The 14,103-nt window shown below is 44.7% G+C and overlaps 1 protein-coding gene across 1 annotated transcript in view; it reads left to right on the top strand.

Moving 5' to 3' along the window:
- lcp2a (lymphocyte cytosolic protein 2a) overlaps window positions 1-14,103 on the top strand; it is a 221,733-nt gene that overhangs the window by 77,815 nt on the left and 129,815 nt on the right. Inside the window, exon 4 of the mRNA XM_078231304.1 lies at window positions 6,908-6,973. Coding sequence (XP_078087430.1) covers window positions 6,908-6,973 — 66 coding nt within the window. The remainder of the gene's footprint in view (window positions 1-6,907; window positions 6,974-14,103) is intronic.

The following is a 14,103-nucleotide window of genomic DNA, read 5'->3' as shown; positions in this document are numbered from 1 at the left end:
ATAATGTGGTAAATTGGATCAGCAGATTTGCTGATGATACAAAGTTTGGAGGTGTAGTGGACAATGAGGAAGGTTTTCAAAGCTTGCAGAGGGATTTGGACCAACTAGGAAAATGGGCTGAAAATGGCAAATGGAATTTAACGCAGACAAGTGTGAGATATTGCACTTTGGAAGGACAAACCGAAGTAGAACGTACAGGTACAGAGTTCCCTAAAAGTGACGTCACAGGTGGATAGGGTCGTAAAGAGTGCCTTTGGTACATTGGCCTTTATAAATCGGAGTATCGAGTATAAAAGTTGGAGTGTCATGGTAAGGTTATATAAGGCATTAGTGAGGCCGAATTTGGAGTATTGTGTACAGTTTTGGTCACCTAGTTACAGGAAGGATGTAAATAAGATTGAAAGAGTGCAGAGAAGGTTCACAAGGATGTTGCCGGGACTTGAGAAGATGAGTTGCAGAGAGAGATTGAATAGGTTGGGACTTTATTCCCTGGAGCGGAGGAGAATGAGGGGAGATTTTATGGAGGTGTATAAGATTTTGATGGGTATAGATAGAGTGAATGCAAGCAGGCTTTTTCCACTGAGGCTAGGGGAGAAAAAAACCAGAGGGCATGGGTTAAGGGTGAAAGGAGAAAAGTTTAAAGGGAATCTTAGGGGGGGCCTCTTCACGCAGAGAGTGGTGGGAGTGTGGAATGAGCTGCCGGATAAAGTGGTAAATGCAGGGTCACTTTTAACATTTAAGAAAAACTTGGACGGGTTCATGGATGAGAGGGGTGTGGAGGGATATGGTCCAAGTGCAGGTCAGTGGGACTCGGCAAAAAATGATTCGGCACAGACAAGAAGGGCCAAAGGGCCTGTTTCTGAGCTGTAATTTTCTGTGGTTCAATGGAATGGTCAAACAGTCTGTGGTGGAAAGGCCTCTCCTTGTTCCTATAACTGGTTTACTTATTCTACAATGAATGGAGACTGGATACAGAATATATATGCGAGTTACCTGGAACCTTCGTCCTTAATGTTACTACAAAATTGGAAATTTCACATGTAATGATTGAGCCATGATTTTGAATTATTTATCTGCCATTGGACAGCTTGGAAAAGGCTCCCAGTAAAAGAATGACCATCTTGAGAGTAGCAGGTTCCTGTGGAACTACATTCCCAAAAGAGAATCAGTGCTTCCTGGGAAATAAAGGGAAGATTGAAATAAAAGATAAAAGCAGAAGGCTGCCGAGGCTGGGTTATTAAGCAGGTTCAAGGCTGAGATAGAAAGGATATTATTAAACTAGAAACAGTGCAGAAGAGATTTACTAGGATGCTGCCGGGACTTGGTGATTTGAGTTATAAGGAGACGCTGGATAGACTGGGACTTTTTTCTCTGGAGCGTAGGAGGCTGAGTGGTGATCTTATAGAGGTCTATAAAATAATGAGGGGCATAGATCAGCTAGATAGTCAATATCTTTTCCCAAAGGTAAGGGAGTCTAAAACTAGAGGGCATAGGTTTAAGAGGAGAGATACAAAAGAGTCCAGAGGGGCAATTTTTTCACACGGTGGGTGGTGAGTGTCTGGAACAAGCCGTCAGAAGTAGTAGTAGAAGCGGGTACAATTTTGTCTTTTAAAAAGCATTTCGACAGTTGAATGGGTAAGATGGGGAAAGGGACTGTGGGCCAAATGCAGGCAATTGGGACTAGCTTAGGGGTTTAAAAAAATGGGCGGCATGGACAGGTTGGGCCGAAGGGCCTGTTTCCATGCTGTAAATCTCTATGACTCCATAGACAGATTTTTAATCACTAAAGGGTTATGGGGATAAGGTGGGAAAATGGAGTTCAGGATTATCATCAGATCAGCCATGATATCATTGAATGGTGGAGCAGACGCGATGAACTAAATGGCCTACTTCTGCTCCTACATTTTATAGTCTTATTTTTGTTTCCTGCCATTGGACAGGTCATGTTCTATTCAGGGTAAAAGCTATGAGCTGACTTCCCACCTTTGCGTTTCTGATGTTGTATTCCTTTCACAGATTTTCCAATCTTAGCACTTTTCACAATTGCATTCCAACTTGTAAAATTCAAAATCACCTTCCAAATAAAATTATACATTCAAAGAATCTTTGAATAGTTTGACATGGTTGCATTTTTTGCTTGTTTTACCAGGATACATTAAAACCTTACAATAAATTTCAAATGTTGATTATATTCTTTCGGAAATGTTTGAAGCTGTTGCTGTCAATCGCACACTGAAATCGAAACCCAACTATCAGGATATAAATCTTTTTTGAGTGTCAACACAGGAGTGGACAAAACTGGCCAATAGGCAATCTCATAAAGAGGCCCCACAATGGCTGACGGGCATGTTGTGGGAAGAGGAGTATAGTTTGGCACAGAGGGCATGAGGGACCATAAGGGGTTGGATAGAGACATGAAGTGGCACGGATGGACATGGGGAGGGTGTGAGAGATGAGGGTTGGAGGGTCTTCATATTTTTATTTTTGTTTCAGGGTGACAACCTGTAACTAGTGGAGTGCCACATGGATCAATGCTGGGGCCATAATTATTAAAACATATATTCATGACTTAGATTAAGAAAGTGAATGTACAGTTGCCAAGTTGGCAACAAATGTTGGGTCAGCAAGCGACACCCACATCCCATGAATTATTTATTTTAAAGTTTGCAGATGACACAAAAATAGATAGGAAGGCAAGTAGTGAGGATGACACAGAGTCTACAGAAGTACATAGACAGAGTAAATGAGTGGGCAAAAACTTGGCAGATGAAATATAATGTAGGAAAATGTCAAGTTATGAATGTTGGTAGAACGAATAAAGGAGATGAATATTATTTAAATGGAGAAAGCTGCAGCACAGAGAGATTTGGAACTTGTACATAAATCACAAAATCTGGCATGAAGGTTCAGCAGGTAATACAGAAAGCAAATGGAATGTTGGCCTTGATTTCAAAGGGAATGGAGTATAAAAATAGGGAAGTCTTGCTAAAACTGTGCAAGACACTAGTTAGAGCACACCTGGTATATTGTGAATAGTTTTGGTCCCCTTATCCAAGGAAATATATACTGGCTTTGGAGGCAGCCCAGAGAAGGTTCACTAGTTTGATCCCGGATATGGAGAGATTTTCTTATGAGGAGAGATTGAGTAGGTTGGGCCTGTACTTACTGGAGTTTAGAATAATGAGAGGCAACTTTATTGAGACATATAGGATTCTCAGGGGCTTGACAAGATACATGCTGAGAGGTTGTGGGAGAGTCACGGTAGCACAGCGGTTAGCACTGCTGCTTCACAGCTCCAGGGACCTGGGTTTGATTCCCAGCTTGGGTCACTGTCTGTGTGGAGTTTGCACATTCTCCTCGTGTCTGCGTGGGTTTCCTCCGGGTGCTCCGGTTTCCTCCCTCAGTCCAAAGATGTGCGGGTTAGGTTGATTGGCCATGCTAAAATTGCCCCTTAGTGTCCTGAGATGCGTAGGTCAGAGGGATTAGCGGGTAAATAGGTGGGGATACGGGAGTACGGCCTGGGTGGGGTTGTGGTCGGTGCAGACTCGATGGGCCAAATGGCCTCTTTCTGCACTATAGGGTTTCTATGATTCTATGAGTCCAGGACTAGAGGGTAGTTTCTCAGAGTAAGGGGTCATCCATTTGAGACAGATAAGGAAATACTCTTCTCACAGAGGGTAGTTAGTTAATCTGGAATTCTTTGCCACAGAGGGCTGTTGAGGCTGGGTAATTAAGTATATTCAAGACTGAGATACAGATTTTTTAATCAGTAAGGGAATGTTATGAAGGGGGAGGTTGATCTCCTCTTTGAGTACTGATACTCAACTACATAATCTGTTAAAGAGTGTGTGAGAAGGGGTAATATCTGCGCTTCAGCAACCTTTAGTGGTCAAATCAAAATAACTACCTGAGACTTTCTTTGTAAAGCAACAAGTAACACTTTATCTAACTAACAGTGAACAGATTAACTAAACTATTTACAAACCGAATAAACACAATTCTAATGGAATACTGTTCAGATACCTTTACAATTGAGATGAGGCTTTCTTTTAAGACATAAATGTGGCTAATAGAACAGTACAGCACAGAACAGGCCCTTCGGCCCACGATGTTGTGCCGAGCTTTATCTGAAACCAAGATCAAGCTATCCCACTCCCCATCATCCTGGTGTGCTCCATGTGCCTATCCAATAACCGCTTAAATGTTCCTAAAGTGTCTGACTCCACTATCACTGCAGGCAGTCCATTCCACACCCCAACCACTCTCTGCGTAAAGAACCTACCTCTGATATCCTTCCTATATCTCCCACCATGAACCCTTGTAATAGCTCCATCCACCCGAGGAAATAGTCTTTGAACGTTCACTCTATCTATCCCCTTTATCATTTTATAAACCTCTATTAAGTCTCCCCTCAGCCTCCTCCGCTCCAGAGAGAACAGCCCTAGCTCCCGCAACCTTTCCTCATAAGACCTACCCTCCAAACCAGGCAGCATCCTGGTAAATCTCCTCTGCACTCTTTCCAGCGCTTCCACATTCTAATATTACAGCTAATACGCTTTATCTGGCTGTATCTCTCTCTATCTCTCTCTCAAGCTGTGAATGTGGCAGACGCAGTTGCTGGCAGAGGCAGTGGCTGACTGGCTCTCTGGAGCTTGGAGCTGGTTCTTACACCCCTGATGACACCAAAATCCCCACAATAGGATTGGTTTACAGGTTATCAAAACATCAAATTCAAATCTGATAGGCTGCTGCTATTCAAATGTCTTGTTTAAACTGATTGAGCAAACTTCAAAAACACCCTGTTGTCTTGGCAGCATCACTGCCTAGGCTTGCGATGCAACGTTTCACTCTATGCTCTCTGTGTATTGCATTTTTGCACCTGCGTCTTTTTCAAAAACACTTTTTTTTAAAAAAAACCATGACATTTTACAACTCTTCGCATTTTAGAAGTTTTTTATAATCTTACAAATACTAACTTCACAACAAACAAAGAACAATACAGCACAGGAACAGGCCCTTCGGCCCTCCAAGCCCGTGCCGCTCCCTGGTCCAAACTAGACCATTCTTTTATATCCCTCCATTCCCACTCCGCTCATATGGCTGTCTAGATAAGTCTTAAACATTCCCAGTGTGTCCACCTCCTCCACCACCTTGCCTGGCAGCGCATTCCAGGCCCCCACCACCCTCTGTGTAAAATATGTCCTTCTGATATCTGTGTTAAACCTCCCCCCCTTCACCTTGAACCTATGACCCCTCGTGAACGTCACCACCGACCTGGGGAAAAGCTTCCCACCGTTCACCCTATCTATGCCTTTCATAATTTTATACACCTCTATTAAGTCTCCCCTCATCCTCCGTCTTTCCAGGGAGAACAACCCCAGTTTACTCAATCTCTCCTCATAACTAAGCCCCTCCATACCAGGCAACATCCTGGTAAACCTCCTCTGTACTCTCTCCAAAGCCTCCACGTCCTTCTGGTAGTGTGGCGACCAGAACTGGACGCAGTATTGCAAATGCGGCCGAACCAGCGTTCTATACATCTGCAACATCAGACCCCAACTTTTATACTCTATGCCCCGTCCTATAAAGGCAAGCATGCCATATGCCTTCTTCACCACCTTCTCCACCTGTGATGACACCTTCAAGGATCTGTGGACTTGCACACCCAGGTCCCTATGCGTATCTACGCCCTTTATGGTTCTGCCATTTATCGTATAGCTCCTCCCTACATTATTTCTACCAAAATGCATCACTTCGCATTCATCAGGATTGAACTCCATCTGCCATTTCTTTGCCCAAATTTCCAGCCTATCTATATCCTTCTGTAGCCTCTGACAATGCTCCTCACTTCTGCAAGTCCTGCCAATTTTGTGTTGTCCGCAAACTTACTGATCACCCCAGTTACACCTTCTTCCAGATCGTTTATATAAATCACAAACAGCAGAGGTCCCAATACAGAGCCCTGCGGAACACCACTAGTCACAGGCCTCCAGCCGGAAAAAGACCCTTCCACTACCACCCTCTGTCTTCTGTGACCAAGCCATTTCACCACCCATCTAGCCACCTCCCCCTTTATCCCATGAGATCCAGTAATCAAGGGTTATGGGAATTAAGTGGAAAAGTGGAGTTGAAGGTTATCATATCAGATCAGTTATCATAGAAACCCGACAGTGTAAAAGAAGGCCATTCAGGCCAACCAGTCTGCACCAACAACAATCCCACCCAGGCCCTATCCCCGTAACCCCTCATATTTGCTCTGCTAATCCCTCTAACCTACGCATCCCGGCACCCTAAGGGACAATTTAGCATGGCCAATCAATCTAACCCCACATCTTTGGACTGTGGGAGGAAACCAGAAGAAACCCAAGCAGACACGAGGAAAATATACAAACTCCACACAGACAGTGACCCAAGCCAGGAATCGAACCCAGGTCCCTGCAGCTGTGAGGCGGCAGAGCAGATTCGATGGGCTGAATGGCCTACTTCTGCTCCTATGTCTTATGGTCTTATTTTAACTATGAAAAAGTCCCACAGCACAAAGACGGGTCTTTTAAACAGGCTGCTGACTCCGAATGTTTTCCCGGCTCGGCCAACCTACTCCACCACAACACCAGCAATTGACCTGGGAGTGGCTGATTGAACATTGCAGACGTAACATCCAACTGTGCTAAAGCCGACCTGTTGGATGAAGAACTTTGTCACATCTCACTTACCCTGTACCTAATTTGGTGTCAGTAACTGTATGCCAAATGTAGGAAAACCTTCACCTTAAAAACTGCTCCACTATAGTTGCAACAAACTGTGTTATAAAGTCAGAGTATCTACCTTGCTTTCTCAGAAGTTTTACCAATGATACCTGTGATCCATTTAGTGTATTCTTGTAAAGTGTTTTATTTTCTCGTTACAGACAGATTCATCAACTGTGTCAGGAGATCAACAAAAGAGAGGAAAAAAGGAGCTTCTTTCCAAAGAGGTAAAGAGTGATATTAATGTGACAACCAGAAAATGTACAAAATATAGAATTGAAGAACATTGGGAAACACACAGCAAGTCACTCAGTACATGAGGGAGGAGGATAGACTCATGTTTCAGGTGGAACTTCCAAATGAAGGGCCAATGAAAAGTGAACCTCTCTGCTTCTGGTGCTAACTTTGAAGGTGTTCCTCTGTCCAATCCTGTCTGTCTTTAAACCTGCCACATTATAGAGGTCACATTTGAAAGTGTCAAGAGAAGGGGAAGGGGAGTTCATTTTACCACTCCCTACTCCACAGGTACTGATGCCATTGCATCTATCCAATCATACAAAGTGAACTGAGATCTTCTTGACCTGAAAGGTCCCATTGAGGTATATTAACCAGATGTTACTGTGAAACTTCCATTACTTGCACTGCTATTGCCCAACCTCAATAATCGGAAAGAACCATTGGTTGGAGGAACCCTTGAACATGACAGGGCCGAGTGTGGTCCGTGGACCTCGTTCCCACCGACACACAACCTGCCCGACTCTGAAGAGGGCTGGGTATCAAGGAGCGTTGCCAACTATCCCAAAACAGGAGGGGGCCAATTGCAAATGGCAGTTTTTGCTGTGCAGAAAACTCTCCAACTGTTCCAGCGCAATTTATTCACCTGGACTCCTTTGAAAATACAGAATGAATTAAACTTGCAACAAAGGCTGGGTGCTGCGACGAGAACAGAAAATTTGGAGCCAAAAGTCCATTGACTTTCAGGAGGACCTGAAAATCCCGCTCAAAGATCCAATTTTTAAAATGAACTCCAGAAAGCCCTTGTGTTCATATTCCATGATCTCAAAACCGCTTATTTTACAACCAATGAAGTGACATTGAAAATATGTCACTGTCGTAAAGCAGGAAATGTGACGCAGCAAAATCCCACAATAGAAATCATAGAAATCCTACAGTACAGAAAGAGGCCATTCGGCCCATCGATTCTGCACGACCACAATCCCACCCAGGCCCTACCCCCATATCCCTACATATTTTACCCACTAATCCCTCTAACCTACACATCTCAGGACACTAAGGGGCAATTTAATCATGGCCAATCAACCTAACCCACACATCTTTGGAATGTGGGAGGAAACCGGAGCACCCGGAGGAAACCCACGCAGACACGAGGAGAATGTGCAAACTCCGCACATACAGTGACCTAAGCCAGGAATCGAACCCAGGTCCCTGGAGCTGTGAAGCAGCAGTGCTAACCTCTGTGCTACCGTGCTGCCCATATATAGCTTTAACATTAAGCACCAGATTTTTATGATGCTGTTTGAAAGATAAATAGTCGGCAGGATACCAAGGAGCATTCCCCTACCTCACCTCTAAAGTAGCAACATTGGATCTTGTACCCTTTAGAACATAGAACATAGAACATAGAACAGTACAGCATAGAACAGGCCCTTTGGCCCACGATGTTGTGCCGAGCTTTATCTGAAACCAAGATCAAGCTATCCCACTCCCTATCATCCTGGTGTGCTCCATGTGCCTATCCAATAACCGCTTAAATGTTCCTAAAGTGTCTGACTCCACTATCACTGCAAGCAGTCCATTCCACACCCCAACCACTCTCTGCGTAAAGAACCTACCTCTGATATCCTTCCTGTATCTCCCACCACGAATCCTATAGTTATGCCCCCTTGTAATAGTTCCATCCACCCGAGGAAATAGTCTTTGAACGTTCACTCTATCTATCCCCTTCATCATTTTATAAACCTCTATTAAGTCTCCCCTCAGCCTCCTCCGCTCCAGAGAGAACAGCCCTAGCTCCCGCAACCTTTCCTCATAAGACCTACCCTCCAAACCAGGCAGCATCCTGGTATATCTCCTCTGCACTCTTTCCAGCGCTTCCACATCCTTCCTATAGTGAGGTGACCAGAACTGCACACAATACTCCAAATGTGGTCTCACCAAGGTCCTGTACAGTTGCAGCATAACCCCACGGCTCTTAAACTCAAACCCCCTGTTAATAAAAGCTATAGGCCTTCTTCACAGCTCTATCCACTTGAGTGGCAACCTTTAGAGATCTGTGGATATGAACCCCAAGATCTCTCTGTTCCTCCACAGTCTTCAGAACCCTACCTTTGACCCTGTAATCCACATTTAAATTAGTCCTACCAAAAGGAATCACCTCACATTTATCAGGGTTAAACTCCATTTGCCATTTTTCAGCCCAGCTTTGGATCCTATCTATGTCTCTTTGCAGCCTACAACACCCCTCCACCTCATCCACTACTCCACCAATCTTGGTGTCATCAGCAAATTTACTGATCCACCCTTCAGCCCCCTCCTCTAAGTCATTAATAAAAATCACAAAGAGCAGAGGACCAAGCACTGATCCCTGCGGCACTCCGCTAGCAACCTGCCTCCAATCCGAAAATTTTCCATCCACCACCACCCTCTGTCTTCGATCAGACAGCCAGTTACCTATCCAATCGGCCAACTTTCCCTCTATCCCACACCTCCTTACTTTCATCATAAGCCGACCATGGGGGACCTTATCAAACGCCTGACTAAAATCCATGTATATGACATCAACTGCCCTACCTTCATCAACACACTTAGTTACCTCCTTAAAAAATTCTATCAAATTTGTGAGGCACGACTTGCCCTTCACGAATCCATGCTGACTATCCCGGATTAATCCGCATCTTTCTAAATGGTCATAAATCCCATCCCTTAGGACCTTTTCCATCAATTTACCAACCACCGAAGTAAGACTAACCAGTCTATAATTACCAGGGTCATTTCTATTCCCTTTCTTAAACAGAGGAACAACATTCGCCATTCTCCAGTCCTCTGGCACCATCCCCGTGGACAGCGAGGACCCAAAGATCAAAGCCAAAGGCTCTGCAATCTCATCCCTTGCCTCCCAAAGAATCCTAGGATACATTTCATCAGGCCCAGGGGACTTATCGACCTTCAGTTTATTCAAAACTGCCAGGACATCCTCCCTCCGAACATCTATTTCCTCCAGCCTATTAGCCTGTAACACCTTCTCTTCCTCAAAAACATGGCCCCTCTCCTTGGTGAACACTGAAGAAAAGTATTCATTCATCACCTCACCTATCTCTACTGACTCCATACACAAGTTCCCACTACTGTCCTTGACCGGCCCTAACCGCACCCTGGTCATTCTTTTATTCCTCACATACGAGTAAAAAGCCTTGGGGTTTTCCTTGATCCGACCCGCCAAGGACTTCTCGTGTCCCCTCCTAGCTCTCCTAAGCCCCTTTTTCAGCTCATTCCTTGCTAACTTGTAACCCTCAATCGAGCCATCTGAACCTTGTTTCCTCATCCCTACATAAGCTTCCCTCTTCCTTTTCACAAGACATTCCACCTCTTTCGTGAACCATGGTTCCCTCACTCGGCCATTTCCTCCCTGCCTGACAGGGACATACCTATCAAGGACACACAGTATTTGTTCCTTGAAAAAGTTCCACTTTTCATTAGTTCCTTTCCCTGACAGTTTCTGTTCCCAACTTATTAGTTGGGCACGGTAGCACAGTGGTTAGCACTGCTGCTTCACAGCTCCAGGGTCCTGGGTTCGATGCTCGGGTCACTGTCTGTGTGGAGTTTGCACATTCTCCTCGTGTCTGCGTGGGTTTCCTCCGGGTGCTCCGGTTTCCTCCCACAGTCCAAAGATGTGCGGGTTAGGTTGATTGGCCAGGTTACAAATTGCCCCTTAGAGTCCTGAGATGCGTAGGTTAGAGGGATTAGCGGGTAAATATGTGGGGGTCGGGCCTGGGTGGGATTGTGGTCGGTGCAGACTCGATGGGCCGAATGGCCTCCTTCTGCACTGTAGGGTTTCTATTCTATGATTTATGCCCCTTAATTCTTGCCTAATCGCATCATAATTACCTCTCCTCCAATTGTAAACCTTGCCCTGCCGTACGGCCCTATCCCTCTCCATTGCAATAACAAAAGACACCGAATTGTGGTCACTATCGGTGTCACTATCTCCAAAGTGCTCTCCCACAACCTGATGTGAAAATCAGTACCTCTGACAGTGTAGCACCCACTTAAATGTCAGCCTGGATTATGTGATCAAGTCTTGGAAGTGAGACCTGAATCCGCAAACTTCAGAACAATGCTACCAATTGTGCCATAATTGATGCTTTCGTGAATTGTTGCATTTTATGTTGCCATTGTTTGTGTTTTTTTAAAATAGTTTCCTCCACATTCAACAACTAAAACGAATTGAAGCATTCAGCACTATGGTACTTTGACCCAGGTGCAATTAGGCATGCTATGCTGGTTTTCGCAAAATAAACCTTTCTCTTTTTTTACCTGTACATTAGCCATTTCCTCATTTCCCATCATGCTTAATGAGAACTCCATCAAATCTCTCTCGCTTCCTCCTCCCTGAAATCAGTGACTGTTCTTGAGAACAAAGAGAACAAAGAAAAGTACAGCGCAGGAACAGGCCCTTCGGCCCTTCAAGCCTGTGCTGATCCTAATGCCATAATAACTAAAAATAAAACCTTCTGCCCTTAATCAGTCCATATCCCTCTATTCTCTCCCTATTCATGTACCCATCCAGATGCCTCTTAAATGTTGCTAATGTGCCTGCTCCCATCACCTCCTCTGGCAGTGCGCTTTAGGCACTCACCACTCTCTGCGTGAAAAACCTCCCCCACTCATCTCCCATAAACTTTCCTCCTCTCACCTTGAACCTATGCCCCCTTGTTCCACCCTAGGAAAAAGCTGCTGACTATGCACCTTGTCTATGCCTCTCATAATTTTGTAGACTTCTATCAGGTCTCCCCTCAGCCTCTGTCATTACAATGAAAACAATCTAGTTTATTCAACCTCTCCTCATAGCCAACACAAGCAATCTGCTGAGCAACCTCAGATTCCTTGTGAATGTGTGACTAGATACAAACTCACACCATTCACACATCACCCTGTGCCCACTCACCAGCAACTGGTCTGGCAATGCCTCAATTCTAAAATCTTCTTCCTGGTTTCCAAATCCCTCTGTGGCCTGGCCCCGCCAAATCCCCCTGTGGCGGCATGGTGGCACAGTGGTTAGCACTGTTGCCTCACAGCACCAGGGACCCGGGTTCGATTCCTGTCTTAGGTCACTGTCTGTGTGTAGTTTGCAAGTTCTCCCCTGTCTGCGTAGGTTTCCTCCGGGTGCTCTGGTTTCCTCCCACAGTCCAAAGATGTGCAGGTTAGGTGCATTGGCCATGCTAAATTGCCCCTTAGTGTCCCAGAATACGTAGATTAGAGGGAATAGTAGGTTAAGTATGTGGGGTTATGGGGATAGGGCCTGGGTAGGATTGTTTTTGGTGCAGAGTCGATGGGCCGAATGGCCTTTACTGCACTGTAGGGATTCTATGATTCTAATCACTGTACTCTTCACCAGCGCCACATCCTCCAAGATGTCTGTACTCTTGCAAATCCTCGATTTTAATTGGTGGCCAAGCCCAGGTGCCTAGGCCCAAAGCTCTGGAGTTCCCTAACTGCATTTCTTCACCTCACTTTCCTCCTTTGAGACACTCCTTAAAATTTAGCTAATTGACAATCTTTTTGTCTCCTTATAAAGCAGAGTGTCAAGCTTCTCCTGTCAAGCACATTGAGATGCTTTATTACATTAAAAGTGCTATATAAATGTAAATTCTTGTTGTGATATGGCCATTCTTCATGTGTGCTTTCTGAAGGTAAGCGTCAGAAATGTACTTGGCCACAAAAGTGACAGCAGAGAAGTTTTATCTGACCACCACGTTCACAATTTCCACAACTTCCAACCAGGGCCATGGTCACTGATGAGCAAACACTGCATCCATCCAAACCCTCTGCCAGCCATCCTCCCCCACTCCCAAACTCATTCTTCTGAGACTTTCTGCTGACCAATCCAACTGACCAAAGAGCATCTGCGACTGAAGCCACTCAGAATTGTGGAATGATTCATATGAACCAAGAAGACAAAGTGGCAGTGAAAATGTTTTTCAGTTCATGGCGGAACTGGGAGAAAAAAGAGGGATGAAAATTGTGGCAGTTTTCCCCATGATGCACCGATGGTCGTTTTCTTTGTTCCTGGGATAGTCATTGTGTGGTGAATAGCTGGCCCAATGATTCCTTCTGGTGTAGATTATTTGGTAAAATCAAGATGAATCATCAGTTTGTTTTACGAACTTTTCTTGTTATCCCACCTAAACTGCAAACTGGTCCTATCCAGGAACACCATCTCCTGGTAATATGAGAATGAAAGTAGTACCAGAGATGTGGATCATGAATGTTGCTAATGTGCCTTCTTCCACTGCCTCCTCTGGCAGTGCGCTTTAGGCACTCACCACTCTGCGTGAAAAACCTCCCCCACTCATCTCCCATAAACTTTCCTCCTCTCACCTTGAACCTATGCCCCCTTGTTCCACCCTAGGAAAAAGCTGCTGACTATGCACCTTGTCTATGCCTCTCATAATTTTGTAGACTTCTATCAGGTCTCCCCTCAGCCTCTGTCATTACAATGAAAACAATCTAGTTTATTCAACCTCTCCTCATAGCCAACACAAGCAATCTGCTGAGCAACCTCAGATTCCTTGTGAATGTGTGACTAGATACAAACTCACACCATTCACACATCACCCTGTGCCCACTCACCAGCAACACTTATGAATGTTAGATGTACAACCCGTGGAATCCAAAAATTGGGAAATGCCAAGAAAAACATAGCACATTAACCTCACCCACTTCACTGAGCTGAAGCTACAGGAAGTTTGCATTATTTTGGGTTTTCATTTTAAATGTCTCAGAATGGTTCCAATGTCATTCGCGATGAAGCAGCAACCATCGCTGTTACAGTATCTTGTTCACTTGATGTGTACTTCCTATTGAATTGGCCTTTGACAATGACCTTTTCAATCAAATGACCTATGCAAACTCATCTTCATCCTCCATCTGCATGTCACGCCTCATAAATGGGGGAATTCGAGAGGGTCACATCCTATAAAGAAGATGTTCCAAGAGCAAGTCATATTTCTCTTGAGTTATCCTACGGCACCTCACATTCTTATCAGAATGACATCAAGTAAAGAGGTGATTCCAAACTCCAGTTGCACATGGCAAGGAGACGAAAAGTGATAACTCT

Source organism: Mustelus asterias, chromosome 16 (genome assembly GCF_964213995.1).
Source record: "Mustelus asterias chromosome 16, sMusAst1.hap1.1, whole genome shotgun sequence".
NCBI classification, from domain to species: domain Eukaryota; kingdom Metazoa; phylum Chordata; class Chondrichthyes; order Carcharhiniformes; family Triakidae; genus Mustelus; species Mustelus asterias.
Note: the sequence above shows the minus strand (reverse complement) of the source record. Positions and strands in the feature narration are given on the sequence as shown.